The sequence below is a fragment of the Limanda limanda genome, chromosome 23, assembly GCF_963576545.1.
Source record: "Limanda limanda chromosome 23, fLimLim1.1, whole genome shotgun sequence".
NCBI lineage: Eukaryota > Metazoa > Chordata > Actinopteri > Pleuronectiformes > Pleuronectidae > Limanda > Limanda limanda.
In genome coordinates, this window is record NC_083658.1 from 7756050 (window position 1) to 7781940 (window position 25891).

Below are 25891 nucleotides of genomic sequence, written 5' to 3' on the forward strand. Positions count from 1 at the left end.
GTGAAAAATGGTCGTTAAGCTTCCTGCATGTTTCCACCACGGAGGCTGATGGCCGGATAAGTGAAGTCTCGTGCTCTGCCTTCACATTTGCCCCCCCTCTCCCCTTCTCCACCATCCCCCCCCTGTTTTGTTCACTGCAGCAGTTTCACACAGACATTGATCCTCTTGCATGCCAGTGTAAGGTTACATCAATATGGCGAGGATGAAGCGACTCTGGGGTTGTGTGTGTGTGTGTGTGTGTTGTGTTTTTTTAAATCCTCAGCAGCACAGCAGATCTGATGATGCACTTTCGGCTCTGCCACACACCAGACTCCACTTGTAACGGTATCTGAGCACAGTCGCCGCACCAGGGCCTCTTGTGAAGCAAAACTAATATTTACCAGTTGCATTAATTGGGAGAATTTGTTAATTTATCTGCCATCTCATTAAAACTTCATCGTCATCGAGCGAGATGCTAAATCTCTCCCAGCTCCGGGCTGGGTGTTTTGGTGACCTTCCAGTAGAGGAAGATAAGAGACCATATTCAGGTTATTTTCATTTGATGGCATCAGTTTTATTTAAATATCTTAAAATGTGAAAAATTGGAAGATTTTGTTGTTTTATGTTTACATTCTTTAAGCAACAAATTATTTATAACTAATCCAGAACAAAAAACAATTGTTCAGCCAAGGTAAAGATTTTGCCTTTGGCCTTTCTGGGCAAGATAGACACCATTATTCATTACTAGTTTACTTATAAAGCATCTTTTTATTTATTTATTGTTAAACCAAATACCCAGATACACAAAATTTCAGGAGTTTGACCTGAAATTGAAAGTACTGTGACTCTGTCCTCTGACTGGAAATGTATCTTTACTTATGGCTGATTATTTACTGTAAAATCATTATAAATCCAAGGGATAATAACACAAACATTGATTTCATTCGGGAAGTATGTACCTGTCAATTTAATAAATGAAAACAAATGCCACATATCTGTCTTTAACACTGGTATGTATCTATTTATTGTAAAGATGAATATTTAAATCAACGTAAAGTGTAAAAATCTGGAGGAAATGGGTCCAAAGTCACAGAAAGTCATATTTTCTTTAATAAGTTGGTAATTTGTGCCAATTGAGACTTTGGACTGTGACTAAACCCCACTAGTACCCTTCTGCTGCAGATTTTGAGGTGTTTCCGTGTCTGGCTTCTAACTCTGTCCCATTTCCTTCCACCTATCCATTCCTAATATGTTCCCTTGCATTATGCATTAGGCTCTGAAAGCACAGGTGTATTTGTTAAGGCCAGATGTAGCCTCGATATCCCATCGGGCCCAACTAGCCACAGCGCTCCCTCGCAGGGCCGTGTATCATTCTGTGCTCGAACATCATTAAAAGAAAACAAAGCGCCGCAACCGATTTGTGCCCATGGAGGTGGAATGGTGACCGGTGATGGCACGTTGCTGGGTCCAGCTGGGGGACTTATGACCCTCCACCAGTCGGAGCACTGGTTAATTTTAGAGCGCGGCCAGGTGTTTTGGGCTTTGTGACACAAATGGCTTTTGTGTGCAGATTTTTGGTGACAAATTGGGGTGGTCGCGGTGGTTTTTGTGAATGCGTGCAGTTCCGGCACGGATGTTGAGGACATTGCAGTTTGGATGAGTTAAATTAGTGTTTTCAAGGTGGAGGCCAATGATACGCTCCAAAAAAAGACCAAGAAAGCTGGAGCCAGTTGGTTTTTATTTCTTTATTTATCATTTCAGCTGATATGAGACTTTCACAGACATAATGATGTCATTGTTAAAGTTTGCCGATATGTTGCAAAATGTATTTTACAGGATAAGTTGTGGTAAACTTAGTGTCCATTCATTTACACAAGGAAGTTGAGAATCCAACTAAATGACAATAGGAAGGAGGGAGAGAAGTGCAGATGACCTTTAGAAAGTTCATTACTTAGCACAGCTTGTTCACATGTTGCCCAAGTTTCTCAGCTTGTTGAATTACATTGGAAATAAATCAGTGAGGTGTTTGTCATGCGTGGAAGGCAGTGATGTTTTTCACCGATTATGAAAAAAGGCCTCGGGCGTCGTGAAACGCACTTGCCACATTAATGACTATCTAAACTTTCACTGCAATTAAGAATCATCAAAACACCATTATTGCTATTGAGGGGATTTTCTTCCTTAGCGGCGTTTCAACTTGCTCCCGGTATCGCTGGGCCAAACACGCCAATACACTGGAAGAAAAGCAGAACACCACAGAGGTAAAGTAATTAGAGGAAATCGTTTGAAAGCCAGTTAGGTGTCACTTTTTTCTGAGGCTGACATCATCCGATGCTGCAGATCTTAAATACTGCAAGCAGGTCAGAGCAAATGCAAAGAATCGTTTGCACATGCTGCAAGGCTCTGGGTCTTTTGATCAATGGCAGCGTGGAGGCAGTGAAGGGACTAAAATACCATCCATATTTAATTCAGCTTTCACCTCCTTGGAGGGAGCAGAGGTGGAGGAGCCGAAGAGAAGCCGAGGAAGACGGTTCGAGCTGCCGTGTCCCTGGATAAAATGATGATTCTGATTATTCTGCTTGATACTGCAGTTATAATGTTATTAACCTCATGATAATCCGACTCCATATGGTTGATCCTTCGCTTTATCTTTACACAGTTTATCTCGAGCGATATATTGGTAATTGCTAAGATAATTTCAAGGCTTTTTATATATATATATAATATAAAGAAAATATATAGAACTCGATGTTGTATTAAATAAAAGTTGGTACATATTGTCAAACATAAGCATTGATAATATTAATAATAAAGAAATCAGTTCATAATTTTTTTTTTATTCTGTAAATACTTTTTAGAGATTCAAATTGGCTTCCACCTTATACATGTTGTAACATTCAGTGACTTTGATCTGTAAGCCTGTACTTGTCATCTATGGCTTTACTGGATTGTGCCGGGAGGTCATGGAGTCCAACCCCCCCGACCGAAAGGTCACGCTCCTTAAAGCGAAACCCCTGTTTGCTCAGCTCGTTGCAAGTCATGCCAGATGAGAGCATCAGCTAAAAGCCTCAAATGTAAATGCAGAGGGTGCGTACTCTATAATGGGAACTCGATGAATTGCCCCTGTAAACATTACTGGCTCAAATTAAACAAACGATGGGGACGATAATAAGTTTAAGCCTGAAAACAAAAACCACCACCTTCAGCGTTGCGGTGCTTCAGCGATTTGGGAACGACCCTGAGCTTTTAGAGTCTTAGAATTTGAATATGATTTTTCGAAATCTATTCATAGCAACTATCAGGATGATTTGAATCTCCGTCTTGGCCACTCGATGTGTCGGTACCCCAGAGAACGGTCCAGAACGGTCCTTTTACTGTAATTAATGGGTCCTGCAGATGTTGCTTTATGTGCTTGGGAGCGTTTCGGTCTAGACAGACTGGCTGCTCCGACGGAGAGGCCCTGCTTTGATCCTTGATTAAAAACTGCGAGCTGTACATTCATCATGCTCTTGTTTCAGGCTCTCTCGAGGGTCCTCGCCCGCTTTACGCTCTCCCTCCTTCCTCCTCTTCGCCCGACACTTGCCAAGATTCCTCCCTGTCATGAAGGTCGCCCTGACCTCTTATCACCAAAACCACTAAAGGGTAGCGTCGTCTCGGGGAACTGAACCAGGTTTAAACGTGGTTCGCTCTTAGGATACTGTGGGTTTCTCCTCCTGCCATTATTGTTGCTGCCACTTTGCTTTGCTATCTTATAAACCTCAAATAAACCTTTTTAGTTTGCATAGAGCACCAATCATGTAAAGTGTAGACAGATCAACAGGTCGGAATATAAATCTTTCGACACCGGTGGCTCCCGACCACCAGTTTGAAATACCAGCGATGCGGAGAGGAGATTTGTTCAGACCTGAACCTATTAATATTAAACAGGTTTTTCTTTTCAATCAACCAGCGTTGACGGTAAAGAGAGTTTCAAAATCTCAGCTGTGCCCAGAAATCACTGAGTCATCATCCTTGGTATTGATAGTCAAAAACTATAAACCCCGCGGAAATATTGTGGTTATTCTCTGCATCAGCAGAGGCACATTCTTAGCTCACCGCACCTGTAACACAATCTCAATTAAAAATACACAAGTGTTGGTGCTTTATTTTGGCGCCGCTGCCTCGTGACCAGTATGTGTCATTAGTTTACACTAAATATAAAGATGAGCCCGGAGTCAGCGGGGTTGTCAGATAGCTGGATGGATGAAAAGGGGGGTTGAGGGGGGGGTTATTGACTCCCTATGTTTATTGGTTGGTCTTGTGCAAATGGGAAGCTGGCGAGTGCAAACAGGGAACATAGCCGAGCGGCAGAGAGAGCATGGCTCGGGACACGTGAGATGACTCAGAACGGAGCGGTGCATTAGCTCTACACGGCAGCGGCGGCAGCAAGCTGTGTGTGGGCCAACCTTGACTGCAGAGTGCATTTCTGCACGCTTTCTTAGAAGGGGTCGGCTCATATGTTTTTGTTTCAGGGCCAACAGGGATCATTATAAATCACCGAGACAAGATAACAGATATTTGGAACAGCTTTACAGTGGGCTCCGAAAGTCTGAGCCCACTTTTCCGTGCGTTTGGAGCCCGCTGTGCATGCACTGTGGGGTCGAGGAGTTTATTATTTTTCAAACATCATATTTCCAGCTGCTTGAGCTTCTGTATTTGGAAACTCCATATGTATTTTCTTTTTAATAATCATATTAAGTGTGCTATGCCATTTAAAAAGTTCCACACCTGCAAATTTGGCTATTTTCTTGACTAGACTCTCCGAGGGACAATTTCCTTATACATATAATGGAGCGTCTCCCCCCCCCACCCACCCTCCGTTCTTCACTCATTGATTGCTTGTTGTATAAAAATGAATTGAAATACCCGCGCCGCAGGCTTTGTGATACTGCAATATCGCTGCTAATTCAATATACAGTTCAGCTTTAAGCCCTCGTGGCACTTAACACACCCTTCAAATAAATCCAAACTATTCAAGCACAGAGGGGATTGTGGGGGTAAAAGCAGAAGGGGGTTTTATGCAGATCCTTCTCCGGGAGATAACGAGACCTTTTTAAATTGCTTGTCCTGCGAAGAATGTACGGTATGCGCTGGCCCACTGCACACACGGGACACGGGGCTCCTCTGGTATTTGCTCCTTGTGCAAACGGCGGAGTCGGGCGGTGAGAGAGCCAGGCGCTCTCCTGACCTGTCCGACAACCGGCCCCATCAGTGCTAACCGAGGCGGAGACCAATGGGCGTTTGTCGCTCGGGCATACCAGCGAGGATTAAAGGGATTGGATTCAGTTGCTGAGTGTGGTGGTTTTTTAATGCCCCCCCTCCCACCCCCACCGTGCCCCCTCCTCCCGGGCCGTGGAAAGAGTGCAGTCTTTGTGACCAGCTCACCCGAGCCAACCTGACCACCCCTGCCATGTCACGACACCATCTGATTGAGCATTAGAGTAGCACTCACAGCGAGACCAGGGCCGCTCTGAAAAATTAGTCTACTGTAAAGTAGTGTCTGACTCCGTCCATGCCTCTGTGCTCAGACGAGACTGTTACCTCTCAGTTCACTTACCTGTACAGCAACAACATTGCTGCTGGAGAAAAATATAGAACTGGTATAATTATTATAAAAACTTTTTTATCATTTCGTATGTCTCTGAGCTCCTATTTATTCCCCAGCCTCTTTTCTAGAATACATTTTATGATTTATACCATCAGATACCTGAGGACGGTGAAGTTCTCTCACATCACAGAAATATGGATCGAGCTCCAAGGCTGACGGCTTAATAAACTTTGTTCAGTGGGACTTGGGAATCCATTTGCCGGCACTAAAAATGGCGCGCAGTGTACACTCAGGTGTTAACCTCGCCGGGGGCCAGCGGTCTCCAGTGCTGCCTCCGGTGCCTAATGCCTGTGATCGTCAAAACAGCTATAAATGGTGTAAAAAATCTTTATCCAAGGCGGCCAGGAGCTGCCCTAAAGGCAAGTGGTGGGCTGCATTTCCAACCGGCAGAGCCCACGTTTACGTGTCGAGGAAGAGAAGAAGAAGAAGGTCGGATGGATAGTGGTTGTAAAAAGAGCGAGTTTGGATCGGATGAGTTATGGCTGCATTTAGTCAGTGAACACAGTTTCCTATGGCTGCCACTCATGCAGGATTTTCAAACATTATTTCTTGCTTCCACGGGTGAGTTTGACAACTTTGCAGAAATCCTGCAAGAAAACTAGACGTACACATGTCATTTTTATGTTTTTATTTTTCCTTATCTACAGAATTCAACTAACAAACCACCTCAGGAAGAAAAGCCTGACAGTCAATCTGATTTGCTTAGTGCTGCAGCCCAAACCAGGCTGACAACATTAGTCGCATGAACCCAGTGTCACCTCAAAAGCACATCTAGTCTTTCTCTTCCCTCCTTCCACATCGCTGGCACACACCCAGAATCTGTTTTTCTGCCTTCTACAGTACAGATAAATAATGCTGATTGTTTTAAAATACGTATGATTTTCTTAGAATGGGTGCAGCAAGGTGTTAACACTACTGGGACAAGTTTTCCGCTGAATATGTGGTTATTCACACATTCAAAAGCTGTATTTGGTTGTGTCTTCACTTCGCTGTGTGGGGGAGGAGTGTCAAATTGCATAAGCAGCAACAACAAGCATTGCTGGGAAGACAAGGGGCCAATTCTGCAGTCGTCATTCTAACCCCTGGCCTATACCTGCTGAATTCCAACCCTATTCAAAAAGCATCGTTCACGTTTGTTTTTTTTAAAAAGCACTGGTCGCACATATTCCCACACAAACCAGCGCCCCGAGCAGCCATACATCACTTCAAATCTATTTCAGGTCTGCCCGGACGCCGATGATAAGTTGATCCTAAGAACAAATTCCATCATAAAGAACAATCCCCGCTCTTGGCAGGCACACAAAAAGGCCTTGATAAATGAGTTGTTTACCTACTTCGGTGCACGCAGTGTCGAGTGCCGGCCTGGCCCGCCAAAATGCCACTTCATTATGAGGCAACAGAGCAGAGGGAAGCACAGCCTGCCCCTACGACCAGCCACAGAGGGGAAATTAGATATTTAGTTCCTGTTTTTCCTCAGCAATGATCAGGCAAAGAAATACCTGATGGACGGATTGTGAGTCTAAAATGTCACATTTTTATACTGACAGATAACAGGTTCATCAGTAGGACTGTTCTCTCTCTGTGTCGAAGCCTCGTGCGATGTAGAGATGACCTGGCAGCGAGAGCAGAAGCATGAAGGCATCACTTCTCGTGTGATGGGAGCAAAATAGACAAAAATGCTAATTGCAAAGCTTCCTTGAACACGATCAAGGTTGAGTCAAAGTGGTGTTAAGACAGCTGGTGATGGAGAGGAGCCAAGTTTACATCCATCTACATAGAAATGGCTTCTTCTACCTTCCTGGTAGCAGCTGCCTCCCGGCCAAGTTGGTTTTAGTCGAAATTTCTCCCAACATTTGGCAGGTGGTTTGTGGTCGTTTCCCACCCAGCATGCACCTCACCAGCCCTGGCCACAGATCAGACCAGAACCATCTCTGCTGCGTGGCTCCCGCCTTGCAGCCCTGGCTTGGCTAATGAAGAGACGTGTGCCGATACGCAGGATCCGATGTAGTTCTCCCTTGTGATTTCTGTCTCCTCTCTGAACGTTTGGCTTGTATCTCAAACAGTGGCCATTCAGAGAGAGATGGTCGTCTTGAGTAGAAAAGTGAATTTGAGGTATTACAGGGGCCCGGGCTACTTACTGTCTCATGAAAGGAAATGTTTAGAGAAGTAATTGCTTTGGAGAAATTGCTTCCATTGGAGAAATGCGGCGGGTCAGAGAAATTAAGGAAAGAAAAATGTTTTGCTGTGCCCATCTGTTTGCTCAAAAGATCTTGTTTTCTAAAAACATTTCATCTTGGGAGGGGAAAGTTTCCAAAGTTTCCAGACATACAGGGTTAAGAGGTTCTTTCAAACTCTGTGTTGAATAATTATGACGCTTTTGAGATCCTTTTCACACATTGACCCTCCTCACCCACTTAATTATGAATTCGGGGAGAATGATTGTTGTGTTTTCACATAAACCTTCAAATTATGGATTCAGGCCTTAAACCAGGCTTTATATATCTTATTCTTTCTTCTGATCGTTTTTTTTATTTAACACAGTACTATTTTCAATCTGAACCCTTGCTCATGTTTTTCAAGGTTTGACAAAAACTGTTGGCCTTATTCAAAACTTGAATTAACTATATTCATGAATACAATTAAGGAAAGATATGAAAGGGTTATTTAAAATAACTTCTTAAAGCGGAGAGTGTAGCTACTTTCATTACCTTGCTTTAGCTTTACAAGGCATTACTGCAAATTAACTCAAAGCAACGTTGTGACTGTACATTTCAGATTAGAGAGCGTGAATCGTTTTTCGTGGATATGACTTCCTGTTGAAGCTGGAGGTGAACTCGTGCCAGCAGCGAACTGGCGGCTTGTCAGCCCTCGGGTTTATCACGGCGCGCCTCGCCATCGAAAAGCGATGGCATCCCCCTCTGCGTCTTCGTGTCAGGGCCCCCCCCCCGCCTGTAACTCTCCGATTCAGGCTCCCTGAATTGCCTCAATCTAGCATTGACCTATTGGCCACGAGACAAAAGATTGAATTTTCAGAGCCTGCAGATAATCAGTTACCTCCTCCAGTTGCTGCGTCTCTGCCAAGTTCACCATCGTTTCCATCTTCCGATTACACACTCTCAAGTGAACTCACATTCCCCTCTGTTTTCAGGCGACTTATTCTTTGAGAGTCTAATAACCTAATTTGATCATTCTGTGGTCACAGGAATAGAGTGTATACTGGAACATAGGTACTTTTTCCGGCTCAATCTTTTTCAGTATATGATGCTAAACGTGGTATTAATATCAAAGCAAAACATGTTGGTATCGTGACAAGACCAGTTTACAGTTTACTTCCTTTTTGTTTGGTGCTGTGGGAACTCGGGAGTTTAATCACTATGGATAAGTAGCATCGGCAAAATGCCCAAAATGTAGAAATTCAAAATGTCAGGGTGAATTTTCAGAGCCACCGTTCAGAGAGAGGGAGAGAGGGGGGGGGGGCGAGAAGCAGTTTTTCCAAAAAGCCCCGGTGGACTGAGAAGTGGGTCGGGCTGTGTAGACGTTTTGCAGGGGGGAGGCATTGCTTAAATATCTGCAGCCAAAGTAGGTCACGGTTAACCTTGATAAATCTCCAGTATGACTGGGAGAGAGGAAGGAGCTTCCATGGAACGCTCTGTGGTCATTTCAGTTTATTGCGAAAGAAAAGCGCTGGACGAAAACATGCATGCCTCTGTCTGTCCCAATGATTGGACTGATTGGACTCCATGTAAAGTTTTGTCTTGGCCTCTTGCATGGTTTCACAATCGATCCAACTAGAGGAGAGTGGACCACCGCTTTATTCCCCCTTCTTCCTTCTGTCGCTTTTCCACTTTTGTGTCCCTTTTTCAAAATGCTTTAATTCTGACATTTTCCTTTAATGCGTTCTAAATTAAATATAGGATCCCTGGGTCTTAACTACGAAAGCAACCCTTCATACACACCACGTGTTTGTGGTCCTTCAATGGCCCTTTTTTTCTCTTTTTCTATCCCTCTCTCCCACAAACCTTATTACAGCAAACAAAGTGAGCCTGTGCCTCTCGTGTTTGACATTTCCATGCGTCGAATATCTTCGGAGACAAAGAGGCTTCGCTCTTTATTGCCTGGATGTGTGCTTGTGGGTGGAAGCCCCATTGTATGTCCTTGCACAATTACTTGTGTAGGCTCTTGCACTCGATGACATTATCCGCTTTAGTGAACTCCGAGCCCGCAAAATAGTCAGAAGATTGATTCCTCCGCTTTATATCCTTCATATCCGCCATACTGCCGAGGCGGCTCTTGCCCACCTTTGGCATACGGCACTATAGGCAGCCGGCCCGCACTGTCACCTCATTTCAGAGAGGTGATTGATTCGGGCTCTTAACGGCTGTATTTACAACGGAGCTCTCTGTTTGCAGTTCACATGGTTCGCGGCTCTTTCTCACCCAGTATAATACCTGAATGGAGTGCATTATCAAAGCAGCCGTTGAGGTGCTGCGGCTCACCTCGGCCGGAGAAAAAGAGACATCCGACATTCTGGTTTCTCTTTTCCTCTTTAGATTCATTTTTAGAAATAGTGTACTTTATGTCCGAGCCACTGAAGGACTTAAAACAAGTTGATTCAGTGCTTTTCTCAGGGGGCCAAAGCCGGAGCAATACATAGTCTAATAAATCGTATTGTACGGGCCCCAAAAATGTGTCGGTTTCAGTTTCACAAACCTAGAAAGCTAGATAGAGACGTTATTATTATGAGGAACTCGTGCTGAAGTCGATCCAGGAACTCGCTGCTCGTCCGGCTTCTGAATTCATAGTGAATCACCGCAGATAAAATGGAAATGTGTATGCAAAGCTCCCGGACGCAGCCACTGCGGGGGATCAGCGTTAGCATGGCTGATGCTACTAATGAGCTCACCTACGACGGAGGTAAAACATACCTCCATCATTAGCACCTTCGGCCCCCTCGAAGGCAAATGGACAGGATGATGTATTCATGCCCATGCAGGAAGATTAATAGGAGCTCGGTTGCACTACAACTTATCTTTCATAAGCTGGAGTTTCTGACGGAGTGGATAAACAAATCTTATAGAAACACGCTCCTAGTATACATCATCGTACAGCGATATTAAAACTGTAGTAGGTCAATTGAGGATAGGAAAAAAACGTGTTTTCTCATCTCTTGTTGCCATCAGGGAATCTGTCCGCCCACTTCTTTATTATCTGCAGTTCATCAGCGGCCACAGAGAAAACATCTCTATTTTCTCAGCCTCGAGATGTGGTTGGAAAATTACTCGAGACCTACGTCAGCCTAAAGGAATGACGGTAGCCTCGCAAGCCTCATACCAAACACTTGAGTTGAATTGTGGCCTTTTTTTTTCTTTCTCTTTCTCACCGGTGTTTTCTCTCAGGCGTATTTCATTAAGGCATTTTCACGGCTGTGACAGGAGGGCCGGCCTTTTCAGCAGCTCTCCTTCACACCTAATCTCTGCACTTTTGAGTGTCTCACTCGAGGGCATCTTGGCAAAGGTTTCGGCCGTACAAAAAAAGGGAGAGTTAATGTTGCTTTTCCTCAGCTCAGGCAGTGAGTCAGGCTTGCAGAATTTGCTCCTTTTCTTCACGTGGTGCAGTTATTTATTTCCATAAACTAAATGCACAGTTCAAACATCTAGAATGTGATGTGTTTGCAGGGGAGGCATTTCAGAGCCTGCAGGGGGGAAGTGAAATGAAGACCACATGAACCATATGTCGGATGATGTAATCTTCCTTGGGGCATTATTTAAGTTTGTGTGCATGTTCGGGCAAAATTTCTTTCCACAACTTTAACTATAACACAACTTTGTGGCTTTCTTGTTTTCTTTTGCTTACATATGTAATAACAGTTTGATCCACTCATCGCAAATGTGTTTTCTATGTAAATACAAATGCTCTGTTTTAAACCAATAATTTTTTCGCGTTTTTCAATGTGCTGTGGCTTCTTTTCTGTGGCACCGCTCACTCGCCAGCCCCGGACTATTTTCCTCCCCTCCGCCTTTGCTCCAGCCATTTGCTCTCGCAGGCAACAGTTTCGGAGTCGCACCTGTTGCTGGGAAATACTTCCCATGAAGCTGGGCTTCATGGGAAATGGATTTGACGAGAGAGAGAAAATGCCGTCAGTGGCGCTAAGAGGCCCAGTGACCTCGCCTGCCAGTGAAGTAGCCTCTCTCGCCTCCATCCGCAGCTGTTATTGTCGCTGAGGAGAGACATGGCTGGGGAGCTGGCGCTAACTGGATTGACTTAAGCAGCCATTTTATTGAAAAATACATGATTTCTTGACTTACTTTCTGAAGTTCGCCTCCATTATGCAAGCGAAGCCCTGATTTCTGGAAGCTGCGGCGACCGGAGACACAGTGAGGGCGGACAGGACACTCTGTTATGACCCTGGCGGATGAGAGCGGGTAACCGATCACATACAACCGGAGAATTATTCTTTATTTGTTGCGTTTTACAGTTAAATCATGGAGCACTTTGGAGACATTAAAAGCAACAGTAAATAAAAAAGCTGGTATCGAGTGCAAATCCTGGCAGAGTGGGCAAATTATAGTTTAAGTGAATAAAACAAAAATAAATGGAATAAACACTCACAGCTCTGATACCTCTGCCCAGGAGGTGTTTATCAAACCTGTTGGACTGACAAGCTCTAAATAGATTCATCACAGACCTCAAACTGCAGTAATCACATACAAGAGCCCAAAATACATCATGTAAAAAAAAAAACTTGAGACCCCCTTCCAATTGGAATTGAAATGAACTCCAGTTGACTTGACATCATTCCCTACTGTATTCAGACCTGGCGTATGATCTCGTCTCCGGGCGCCGAGAAACACGACTGGATTTTTCATAAAACTTTTTACCCTTATGTAAACAGCCTGAGGAAGTTCACATCGTTTGACCCACGCATGGCACCGCTGTCTCTCCCACAAACGGGTTAAGTCACATTTTCACACCGGAGCAGAGTAAGCTGGCTGTTCAGTATGAGCCTCGGCAGAAAATAAATTAAATTTCCCATGGTGTTGAGCTCCAGTTGATGCATATGGATGACTGAGACCCAGCGTCAACAGTCCTACACGTTGCCTATAGCGCTCGGACAAAATCACGTGAAGACAGCAAGCAAGGCCGACTATTTCCAGTCTTGTCAGCGGTCTAAACCGGACCGACTCCCCCGACAGGTGATGAGAAGTGGCAGCTTAACTGACAAGCTGTCATGCCGTCACTTCTCTGGATATCGGTTTGCGAAAAAAACCTGCAGCTCGCATTCATCTGCAGGAAACCAGAGCGCCCTTTATTTTGGCGGTGAGAGAAGGCGAGGATTTAGGTTTCCTTGCTTCGCCTGTTTGTTTCTCTGAGACCTTATTTCTGTCAGTCATGCCTGGCTGGTTTTTATTGTTAGTCTTTAAAAAAAGAACTTTCATCTTTCATGTCTGCGTTGACATTTAGAAGTAGATTTTTTCATTTTCCGAAATGTTTTTATTTTGTTTGTACGACTTCGTGTCTCGCAAACTTTGAGGCTGTAAAGAAATGTCGCTTTGAAACAAACTAAATTATCCTCAAAACCGCCCTCACAGTGTGTGCCTGGAAAAATATTTCACACAAATTGTTCTTTTTAACCTTCAGGAAAAGTCACAAACGCATCCATACTTTCTTCATAATGACCTTTACATTTACAGTCATTTAATCAACGTCGTCTTTGCCTCTCCAGGTGCCATCCTAGGACGCTCGGAGACTCAGGAGTGCGCGTACTACAACTCCAGCTGGGAGAAGGAGCGCACCAACCGCAGCGGCATCGAACCGTGCTACGGCGACAAAGACAAGCGGCGGCACTGCTTCGCCACGTGGAAGAACGTGTCCGGCAACGTGGAGGTGGTCAAGCAAGGCTGCTGGCTGGACGACGTCAACTGCTACGACAGGTACGTGTGTAGCGGGCACGTTAAAAGCAATCGCCAAATAAGTCAGGGGGAATATATATATAAATATCAAGAATGATCCAACCTGAGCCATTATCAAAGACTACCTACGTTTTCATCTGTCCCTCAAGTGCAAGAAAGTGAAAATTGTTGTGCTTTATTTTTTAATTACAAACATCCTTCCCTAAAAAAAACCGGAGCATTGAGTCCCGAGACAAAGCAGCGGCGCAGGTCTCTCAGACGGGACAAAGGCAGCACATCCAGAGGAAGCCTCAGCTGTAAATACTTTGCAAATCACCTTGAGCACAGTTCTTCGTCCCTCTGTGCGCTTCCCCATCTGACTGGCTCGTACAAGGCTACATTTTTAAATACAGCAGAGATGGAATTTAAATTGCTCCCCCGGATCTCCACTGAAAAATGGATTCCGTCTGATGTGCGCAAACCGAGAGGCCAAACCCTGGACTGTAAGCAGATATTAATAAGTGGTTCTTTTTTTTCCTTCTTGCCGGAACATGAACCTTGCATCAGATGCTGGTTTCAGCCGGCTCTGCTCCGGTTTTTTCTTTTGATTCCTGGGCGATTGCGTTGCTGTAGATTCTGCAGCCCGCTCAGTTTGGGCACCTCGGCTCAGACGGCGCCGCCTCGCCTCCCTGGAGAGTCCAGAGAAAGTCGAGGGCGGCTGCCACTTCCTTTGGCTTTTATCTGATGACTGCGATTGGGAAAGAGAGAGAGTGGATGTGTGTGTGTGGGCGCGCGTTAGTGCACATGTGTGCTTGTGCATGCAAGTTTGTTTATCAGCATGTGCAGGAGGTATTTTATAAATGTTTGTTTTTCATGACTTGTGCGGCAGCGAGGGAATGGAGAGGAAGTAGTGTGCGTTTGTGTGTAGCTGTGTGTATGCCCAGAGTGTTTGTGTGTCTTCCTTCAATGAAGGCAAGGAGAGGTGTGTTTGTTATCAGCGAGCACATGCAGATAATGGCTGCTCACGTGTGTTTCCTTACTCGCACTTGCATTGATGAATTGCTTTCCTGTCCCCTGTAGTAATGAGTGTGTGGAGAAGAAGGAGAGTCCCGACGTCTTCTTCTGCTGCTGCGAGGGCAACATGTGCAACGAGAAGTTCCTGTACAACCCTGATCTGCACCCGCAGATCGGCCAGCAGCATTCCACCGCCTACAGTATGTACAGTCCAACGTGCACACACACATATAAACAAACACACACACACACACACGCAGCAATGTCCCCCTGATCAGAAACGGTATCAGGATAGGGAAATAGTATTGGAACATGCAAGTTAAAGTCTGCTTTCTTAATTGATTTTGTGGTTTTTAGGTTTGTACCTCTAAATAAAACAAAATCCAAAAGTCGTCACCTGAATTACACTCAATTGTTGAATTGCAATTACCTAATTAGGTGTAAACTAAAGTGTTCGCATGCAGTCTGTATAAGAGGTTTTATGAAACCCTCTGACTCTCAATATAGCGCATGGCTCACCTTATTTAACCGGGAAAGAAACCCTGACAATACAGCAGCATCGTAAGTTGCAGGCTACAAGAAATAAGCCAGCAAAGGCAACAAGCATAGAAATAAATAATCGGGAAAGTTTACACTGGCAGAACTCTTGAGGTGTTGCTCGGTTTGACGATGGTAAAGGAAAGAACATGTCACCACCTCGGCCCGGCGGCGATTTTCTCGTCCTTGCACTCCCAGCTTTCCAACTTAATTGTCCGACAGGCCGGTCTGTCTCTTTTTATCCCTTCAAATGTGACTTTCCGAAACCTGGAGACACCCCGTAGAGCAAATCAAACATCTGACAAAGACCCTGAGAGTGTGATGGTGCAGCTGGTGCAGCCCCGGCGGCCCTCAATGCTTCCTTTCCTCTCTCCACCCCCCCCTCTCTCCCACCATCACCCCGAGGGCGGCCGTGGTGTTTTCGGCGTCCGATCAGCGGCCCTCTGACAGCACTGCCGAATCAGACTGTCACACCTTGTGATGGGAGGACGGGCTGAGCCAGCAGACGTCACCCAGCGACTCTTGCAGGGGTCGGATGCAGTTCAGAGCTCTGTTATTTTTGGCGGGCGGATTACGTTATGTCACGAGATGGATTTGCTAATCCTGCTGCGTGTGTGTGTCTGTGCGTGCGCGCGTGTGCGTGCGTGCATTGATATGATCCCTAAGCACAGTGGCAGTAAGCTGTAAGCAGAGTTAGTGCTGCACTCTGAGATGATGTAGCACAATGTCAAGCCAATCGGGCATGTTGTTTTGTGTCTTCTTTTTCCCCCCCCAGGTTGTGTTTTCTCTCCGTCAGTGTCCACAATTTCTGATTTGTCATTGCTTTACTCTTGTTGCCGTGTCGATCAACACGAGCCACTTCTTGTTAACTTGTATCTCTTCTCTCCGCCGCTCTCTCCCCACAGCCACTTCCAACCCATTTTCCCAGAAGCCCCAGCTCTTCAGCACTCTCCTTTACTCGCTGGTCCCCATCGTAGGCCTGGCGGCTGTCGTCCTCTTCTCTTTCTGGATGTGGAGGCATCACAAGCTGGCCTACCCGGCCGCCCTCGTCCCGACACATGTAAGTTTCCCTAGGGTGAGAGAATGAAAGTCAGACGCAACAATCTCTCAAACTCTCCAAGTAAAAATGAAATACAGATGCTGACACTCTGACAAAAATCCATGATCACTTCCTGTCTTTGGTCCACAACGCTCATCGCTGTAATATGTTCCCAGATTTCACCTGTCAACGGTGAAGAGTTTCTTCTTCTTTTTGTCTGTTCAACAATAGAAAATCTCACTTCACAAAAAATTTAAAATAAAAAAAACCAAATTAGTCCAAGTTTATGTGTGTAAGAAGCAGAACAGTATTCGCGGAACCATGTACTGAAAGCGATCGGGTTAAAAATAATCAAAGATAATTTATTGCCGAAAACGTCTGCCTCTGCTCTGGTCGATTTATTTCCTACATGAGTCAGTGCTCTTTTGTCGGTCCCGACAGACAACTCTCGTATTGTTTAAAGTTTGCCGTATGATGCATTGAAGACTCGGCTCTGCCGTCTCTATTCAACAAACCTTCAACTTCGCCGCTGATCCGGTTTCTCAGTGAGCTGAAACAGCCTTGGCCTTTCCTGCCCCTCGCTGCGGAGGGACAGAGCTGTGGTCAAACAGAACGGACACACTGTGCGGGGAGAGTTTGCGTTGGGATAATTGCTTTTTTCAGTTTCTCCTTTCAAAGTTGTATAGGAGGATAAGAGGAGCTCTAGTTCTGTCTTTTTCCTTTTTTCCACGACTCTCTTCTGGAGCCCACACACATCTCAAGACTCGCTTTTAAAACCGCCAGAGTGTCTGGGGATGATTTGAATTGGCATAGTTCATTATGTGTCAGTGATGCTCTTAAGCACACATCCATTTTAAGTGCGTATAGTGCCAATTAGGTTAAAACAGCGTTTGGATCCACCTCTTTCACCTTTCATTACGCTGCTTATTCAGAGAATCATCTCTTCCTCTGCAGCCACACTTTTTTCCAGCGCTGCTTTTTTTTCTCATGTCTTCACCTGAATCAGCCAGTTGCATCACGAGGCGTTTTTTCACCCGACAGCAGCGCAGCTATGTTCTCTGGTGCTCGGCAGCAGGGGAAAAGGAAAGCCATGCAGAGCTCTCCACCGTATGGAAGAGGAGTCAGGGGCCTCTGCATTATTGATGAGGCTTTATATAGGCAAACACAACTAAACACAGAGATGCTCGCAGCTCTGCCTCAGAGGATGCTTGTGGTGGGTGAGTGGGTGGGTGGGTGGGGAGTGCGGGGGTGGGATTGAGGAGAAACGTACGATTCTCTCAACTCCGTTATTATATTTTTGCAGGGTGATGAAGTATAGTAGAGAATAGACACAGAAAAGACACCGACCCAATACAATCAGGGATGCTAATGTGCAATCTGAAAAACAACACCACTAAGAGGCTCGTGAGCCGCCCTACCTGGAAACGCATAAATAAATAAATACATAAATAAACACAGAAAGCACAACAAGATCATGGCCAAAGAAGAGTGGATAAGATAATGAATCATGATACAGTCTGGGGTAAAAAAACAACAGCTAAAAGATTGATAAAATCACAAAGAGAATAGAATGGAATGGAAGAGACAGGATGGAACAAATGGGCCGAGTGCGCTTGTGCATGAGCTAGTAGGTGTACAAGGACACGAGAGGAAACGGGATATATTTATAAAAGTCAACTTAGCTGCAAGTAGGTGATGAATTAAATCCCATTTGCCTGCAATTTCCAAAGGAAGCCAAAACAAGCACGTCTGCAATGTTTATCTACATTTGTTCTGGCATCCATACGTCGTTTTAATTGATTAAATGCAGTTTTCTCCGTTAAGTGGAGAGAATACAGTGCAGAGTCCAGAAGTAGAGCTTTTTATTGGAAAATGTGTTTTTGTGTTGCACCTCAGGCTGTATAGAAAGAAGCAGAGGTGACTCTGATAATCACTCAAAGCGCTCACTTCTGCAAAGTCACAGAGGACAGCTTCTAGCAGCTCTGACACTGTTGAGAGTAGAAACACAACACAAACACCTTCTGTTTTTACAGGTGACTGCGTTGGGATGTGGAACAGCGATGAAATATATTATTATATAAGAACTTAAAAGGCATAGAAGGCAATAGTTGAGTTTTCTTTTTACCAGACTGTAAAATCTGAATTAATAAAATAATCATGTTTACTTTAAGAAATGCAAGTATTGCCCAAAGGCACTTTACAAATTGTCGACAGCTTCTTGCAATTTGTTGCGTTAGCGTTATAAAAACACTTTGTCGGATGATAATTGAATAATTACATTAACATCACTTTTATAATTTGGCTTCTTGAGAGATAGGGGTAAAATCGCATTATTACGGGTCTTAAAATGTCTTAAGTCTTAATTTTGTAACCTGATGACACCCTGTTAGATGTTTTACATATGTAGTGCAACAACAAAAAATAGGCAGCAGAGCAGTCTAAATTTTTTGCTTTATCATCCTTGTTTATCTTCATCTGTGCATAATGCTCTGTACATATTCATGTATTTTTAATGTGACAGTAGCAAATTGCCCGCACCTGTTGCTGGCCCTGCGCGTACGGGAAGTCATTACCATGGCTCATCACAGACGTCGGTGGTAATAGATTTGATTCTTTCTCCCTTCTTCCCTAACAACATCCACGAGGCAGCTACACAAAACCCTGACTCCTTTCAAACGGCCGAGCTCTGCCACCACACCGTGCGCAGTTAATCTAAATCTCTAATTAAAAGGAGTGGGAGTGTGATTATGACACAAACGAGTAGCAGCAGTCCGCACAGAGCCAGAGACGAATACCAAACATATACGCAGCTAAGCATCTTGGGTTAACTTAACCTCATTAGCTTCAGAGAAATATTTTTATAATGTCTCTTATCAAACACCTAGTTGCTGTTGCGTAAAGGGGAAATACGCGATAGGGTGAGATAAGATAAGCCAGGGTTCAAACATTGAAAAGATAAATAGGTGCGTACATTAATTATATAATCAGATTTAGAAGCACAAAGGGAATCACATGCACAGAAAACTTTCAGCAATCCCCAATTTAGTCTCGTCTTTCACTGAAGGTAATAAAACACGCCGGCTTCATGATTTTTATTGTTCCCACGTAATGATCAATAACGGCACATTATCGCAGCTCTGTAATTTTATTATAAGGAACAGCACTGAGGGAAGGAAATCTGCCTTTTGTTTGAGCCGACTGGAGGCGGTGAAACCGGTTTGCGTCTAACTCCTGAGTTATTACACCAAATGAAGCGTGTTTGATTTTGTTTCGCACAGGTGAAAAAATATCCAGTGTGACGCCCCAGGAAATTATCTTTGCGGCAAAGTAACTTTATTGCACGCCGTCATTACGCCATTATGTCCGCGATCCATCACCAGCTTCATTTTTGCCACCAAGCCTCCATTATTCACACTACGGTGCGAAGTGGAGGCAAACTGGAATTGATTCTGTCTGAGTACACAGACCCACAGCTTTCACACGGACAGACCTGCAGCACTTAAACACAAGTCAGGCCTTTGGGCTTTTTTTTCTGACGTGGATCCTATTTTCATCATCGATTCTGACCAAAGTCTCATCACTTGTTTTATTATCAAGCTACTTACATCTTGTTTGTCTGGACGCAGCTTCAACGCTCAGTCTGTTTTTTTTAAACTTCTTAAACATGTGCTGCCATTTGAAATGCCAATTAAATCGATATATTATAGGGGAAAATGTACTGGGAAAGTTTTCCCATTAAGAGCTCTGCTTTTAAACATCTTCAGCTCGGACTTCAATTTGCTTTGTTTCCCTTTCATTTGTTTGGCTGGGTTTCGGAAAACAAAAAAATCTGATATCGACAGAAATGTGTCGATACCACTTCTTTATTGAGCACATATTTCCTGTTTTAAATTGAAATCCTTGTTTTTCTTTTTTGTTCTTTTTGTTAAGTTAAGCTTTTAGCATCTTTGGGTATCAAACATGTGTCAGCACTTGCAAAAACAGGTCTAAACAGTCTGTGTTCATGTCCTCAGGCGGAGGGGCTTTCATTCACTTCCCTCAAGACAACATTTCTTCTTCCACACATCTTTCAGTCAGTTTTCAGTTGCTTTGCTTAACGGCACTTTTTCGTTCATTACAAACCATCTTGCCTTTTGGTGCCATGCTTATGAACGGACAGCCCTGTGGTCCCAAACCACAGCCCTGGAAGCGCTGGTCTGGAGTGGGAGACAGAACGTTGTCCTGGGACGACCCATCATCTCGGGGGGGGGGGGCTTTTACCTGCCTCTATTCCACCCACTAACCGACAGAAAGTAGCAATAATCTCTCTGTTTGCTTCTTATGTTCCTTTTTCGACTAGCACGCCTTTCACATTATGGTGGAGGTAAGAGCAGTTTAACTGAAGTTGAAACACTATTAGTCCCAGTCCCCCGTACCCACCCCCTCCCCTCCCTCTTTTTTGGGTTCAGAGCTTGTTAAGAATTCTCCACCCTTAATCTCAGACCACCATTTTGTTCTTTTGTTGCTTTTTTTTCGACAGCGTCTTGTTTACTCCGCTCCTAACACATTTTTGTCTGTTTTTTTTCTTTTCTGCTTGGGTTTACTGCATGGATGGATGTCTTATTCTTTGTCTTCCCTGCTGAAAATGTATTGTGCATGGTGGAAAGTGGCCAACGTGCCTCCGAATGCAGCCCCCCCCCCCCCCCCTTCTCTTTTATTTTTTTGTGTATGTATGAATGTCCATCTGTGATGTTTATGTAACTTATTGTGTGTGCTGTGACCCAGTTTCCAGAGATGTATCTGCCAGACCTATGGCTCTCATGCACAGAGACAAAGCACGAGGTGTTCGAAGCTGAACTGCGGCGTGCTTTTCCATTTCACACGCAGACTGAGGAGGAGTGCGGATACGTTTTTGCATAAGCAGGAGCGCTGCCACTTACCTGGAACATTTTTCAAGTCAGAGAGTGTAAATTACTTAAGTACGAGAGGAGCATAAGCCTCCGCAAATGTGCGTTTGGCTCGCAAAAATAAACCCCAGACTTTGTGAGAGGGTTTAGACTCTGTTCTTTTGTGAATTCAGGTTATCTCTTTGTAATGTCAACTTTCTGAGTTTGACATGGCCTCAAGTTATATGGTCACAAGATCTTAAGATATGCCTCTTTGGAGGCTTAAGTCCAGAATAATTGCCCATTGTCCTTTTTTTGTCCAAAGCTTAAACTTGGCCCATGGATTTTGTTATATCTCTGCACACTTAATCTACAGCATAAAGCCCAGACAAACCAGACCAGGTTGAAAGGACCCCATTCAGATGTAATAGATGAAGGCGTAACCCGATTAGGCCACGGGAGATAGTTCAGGTTGGAAAGAACGGCATGAAGCAGCAGATTCTGTTTTCCTGCTTCCTGTGGTCTGCTGACTAAGTGTAATGCGCCCCAGCTTGAGGCCACGGCGCCCTGTGATCGGACAAGGGATCCGGTGACTCCCGAGGGAGGCCCTGAGCTGACCGGGCCGCGCCGCCTCGTCAGGCCAAAGCCCGGAAAGCGGACAAAGAGTTTCCAGAAACAATCCAGGCACAAAGAGAAAAGAAAAAAGAAAAGAGTCCCCGCAATAACTTGTGTTTAGACGCCGCCGTCATAAGAGTTACCTCTAAACGTGGCAGCAGAAGTAATAAAGACGACGTGATCGGTAACATTAAGCAGGTCCGGGATTGAGAATCAGGCCGTCACCCACAGACCCATCAATCACCATCCTCGTCATTCACCTCAAACTCATGGTCAAACGCCGTCATGTCTGTTGCCAGGCGCTGTATCTGTGCAGAAATTCACCCTGATCTCAGACTTGCATTGTGCCCTTGAACATCACTGGCATTTTGAGCACGCCAGAGTCCTTCAATGATCATTTGGTCATGCACGTCATGATCGGAGGAGGTATCATATATTTCACCGAGCTCAATAGATCCACAGGAATTTGTCCCGGTGACATTTGTGCAGACACACTAATGACTTTCATTCTCACAGCGCGCAGCGGAGAGGGATGGAAGAGGAAAAGATAACACAGCTCGGCCATTAGAGATTTCTTAACCGCATCCTGACCAGAATAGAATGACTTCAAATCATTAAGGACATTACATACAGAAGTAGATTTTATGAAGCCCCGTGGATCTTATAATTATTATGTGATCAGAATATGAATTGCTTTTAGCAGTAGCCAGAAAAAGAGATGTACTTCAATTTTTCTCTGTGAGAACGTGTATGGTAGAATGATCCTCAAATTTATATACGTCTGATCTCGATCACGAATCAAACCCTAATAATCCTGCTAATAATAGATTGGGTGGGGGTGCAGCGGTTAGCACAGCTGGGAGGGTCTGGGTTCGAAACCTCCTGGTTGTTAGGTTCTCTCTGGGTACTACAAAGAAATGCAGCTCAGGTTAACTGTTGATTCTAATTTGCCTGTAGCTGTGAGTGTTAGCAGCCGGTTGTCTAACCTTGATGAAGGTCAGCTTGGAAATCCTTTAATTAACAAACCGATGAGGTCAAATAATAAATTGACACATAACGCTGCTAGCATTGAATAATACATTAATATTCACAATAAATCATGAATAAAATAACAAGTGCGTCACGCGGCTTTGTTGTTTTGTCACTTTTCTGGGACAGTCCTGACACAGAGACCTTGAGCAACAAGTATCACCTTATTGTCATTGACATGTGTCCAGATTTCCAGATTGCAGGCATACCGTTCTGATTATTCCTCCCCTTGCACTTCCTTGTCGTATTTAATTGCACTTGGGACACAAGAGTTCTCTGTGTACTCGCCGTGTTCAGGTCGCAGTTGAGTCATCGCCGTTGCACTTTGTTTTTGTCACCGTGTGGTGTCGGTAATTAAGAATTTTAAGCTGACTGTCACACTTAAAGCAGAGCGGGGAGCAAATTCACAGCCCACCTTTCTCGGATTAGACCGAGAGAAACGGCTGATTTTCCTCAATTTATCTCGCAAAAAGGGATTAGCTCCATTGTTGAATACAAACTCTGCAAATTACAAAATTGAGTGACTTATTATTCTCAATTATTACGGGTCTAAGTTAAAGCACAACAAATCCCCTTCAATTCAAGACAGACCTGTTTTGTGTTTTCCTTTTAAATGCATGATGCAGCACTCCACTCCACTTCCTTCCTTATGTTGTGACATATTCACACGTATTCACTTTTTATCCTGCGCACCGCTGCAGCTTTGTCCGCGATATTAAGTGAGGGAAACCAGATCTCGGTCCATTCAGTGTCAGTTATTGCTGCAGCTTGAACAGCGCTGGCCCGATGCAGCACATGCAGGGTCTGAAATTACAGCCACGCCGGGCACCGAATCCTTCAACTTTAGCAGGCAGATCAATAAGGGTCCCTCGCCGAGGTGGACGGTAAGTTTCAGATGTGAGGATCTCAATATAACTTTAATGGAGTGCACTCTTCCTGGTCGTGAGCCAATCAGATTTAAAGCTACACGTCTAGTCCTTTTTTGTTTGAAGATATATCGAAGCTCGGCTATAAATTCCTTATTTTGTTTCTTGAAGATGTTTGTTCGGGGTCCTAACGTGGGAGCATTCCGGGCTGCCCTGTAATCCAACCTCAGCCAGCATCATGGGTAATTTTCCCCATCATTTGGCTGGCACTCGGTGTGAGAGCGCGCGGAGACAGCAGGTCTGCCTCGCAGCTCTGCGTCAGAGGGAAAAGGCTTTTAAGTAAACACAGCAGTTCCCACTCAAAGCCTCCATTCCTCCCCCAGCCACTGCCCGGGTTGGAAACTCTCCGCTGGATTTACACCCCTCCAAAAAAAACCAACAAACACTTTTCCCCTTATTCATGCAAATCGTCTCGTTGAATAAACAGAAATCTGCAAGTGGTATTACAGTAATTTGTACTACTGGAGCCTCAATAATACATAAGAGTGGATTAAAGTTTGATTGTTTATTTGAAATACTGCAAACTTGGTTCAGATTATATTTTCCAGCAATTTAGACGTTTTTATTGGCTTTAAAAGACAAATATGATGCAACTTTGGCTGCATAATTATCAGCTTCTGTTTATTTTTCCGAATATATTTCCCCATTTTTATATATAAAATCCTTATTCTGTTTTATTGAACTTTTTTTATAATGAGATGAGATTTTAATTCTCAAACTGTGAGATCTATTTGCATCTAAAACACTTTCTCTTTTCATTTTTTTCTGTCTCCGTGCGGCAAAGGCCAAAGTTCAGGACCACACATAAAAATTCCTCTTGATAAAATCTCAAACTCATAAATACTCCTCAATGATATACAGTATGCTTCTGTAGCAACAGTAATCTTGTTGGGACAGGCAGCAGAATCCGAAGCCACTTCTCAAACTGTTTCACTCGTGCAGTTAAAAGCTCTTTGGCTTTTTCCTGGTGGCGCCGCTTTAGCTCATTTTTCACAGCAGGAAAGAATTGGATATCGCCCGTGTTGCGTGCCAAAACGGTAAATTAAGCGACAGCGGTAATCTCTGTGTGCGGAAACGCTCTCGTCCGTGCGTGCGTGCGTTTCCCATCAATTAAATCGTTCTCCCCGTCCCTCACATCAGGAGCAAACCTCGCAGCTCAAAAGGGAGACATTTCACAGGTGGGACGGGAATAAAGACTGGGATTGACAACCCTGCACTTTTCATGTACTATCACGGTGTGCGAGTGGATCCTGTGGGCCCCGGGGTTCTGAAACTTGCTGCAGCTTATCGTGCACCTTGTAAGCCTTCAGTTCAAGTAAAAACATGAACGCTGCTGTCATTGTCGGGAGGGAGCGTTTTTTTTTTCTTGTTTCCTGACAGCAGCGATGTGGAGGCGCGGAAGTGAAGTCGAGATTTTTACAGCAGCGTATCTGGTTTCATCAAAGGCCATCAGTCATGTGCTAGTCTTTCTCCTCTACCTTTTATCCTTTGGAAATGTGACTCCCTCACTGCATGCCTCTTTCTAACCTCCCCCCCCCCCCTTCTCCTCCTCTCTCTCTCTCCGTGTCTCTCTCTATCCTCACTCGCCCTCTGTCCTTCTCTGTGAAGTCACACGTGAAAGTGATCAGCTTAATCCTGATCACCAGCTGTGTTTAACATACTTTGGCCTGGAAACACTCGGCCTCCTTGCGTCCACTTTTGTTTATATGGGATTAGCATGAATGCACTGCACACGCATGGGGTTTGATCCACCGGGGTTTGTCACGATGACGCCTAAATGATATTTTTTTACTCAACCGTTTGTTCATTTCAATCAGTGCTTAAGCTCTACTTCATATCCTTTCATGTTAAAGCCTGCACGCCATGTGCCTTGCTCACAAGGTACTTTTCCTCTGCATACACTTGGATTCAATCTGGCAACCTTCCAGTTCCAATCCCTCTTCAGTAAACTAAGCAAATATGTGAGCAAATGTAGCCCTGAGGGTTTTTTAATTTGAATCTAAATGAATGAATCCAAACCCTGCTTGGTATGCTCTGTCCTTGCTGCCAAAAAACTTACCAGTATTAATAATAATGCGAAATTGCAGCACTTCCTGAATCAGTCTTTTCGCAAAGTGCTTTAACAATCCCATAAAGTAAACGGCAGACCCATAAAACAAATAAAGCAAGTCAAAAAGAAAAACAAGAAGGCACCACAGCAACAGAAGAGGCTGAACCTGTTTGTTGGGAAAAGGAACAACAGCAGAGCATCATCCCATAAAAAGCCAGTCTATAAATGAAAGTTGTAAGGTGTGATTTAAGACGTGAAGATGATATTGATTCTGGTGGCCCGGAGCTCCTCAGGCACACTG

At 44.4% G+C, this 25891-nt stretch overlaps 1 protein-coding gene across 1 annotated transcript in view; it reads left to right on the plus strand.

Annotated features, from left to right (window-relative positions):
• The window catches only part of LOC132996639 (activin receptor type-2A-like), a 36266-nt gene that overhangs the window by 4254 nt on the left and 6121 nt on the right, over positions 1 to 25891 (plus strand). Inside the window, exons 2-4 of the mRNA XM_061066957.1 lie at positions 13350 to 13557; positions 14596 to 14729; positions 15972 to 16126. Coding sequence (XP_060922940.1) covers positions 13350 to 13557; positions 14596 to 14729; positions 15972 to 16126 — 497 coding nt within the window. The remainder of the gene's footprint in view (positions 1 to 13349; positions 13558 to 14595; positions 14730 to 15971; positions 16127 to 25891) is intronic.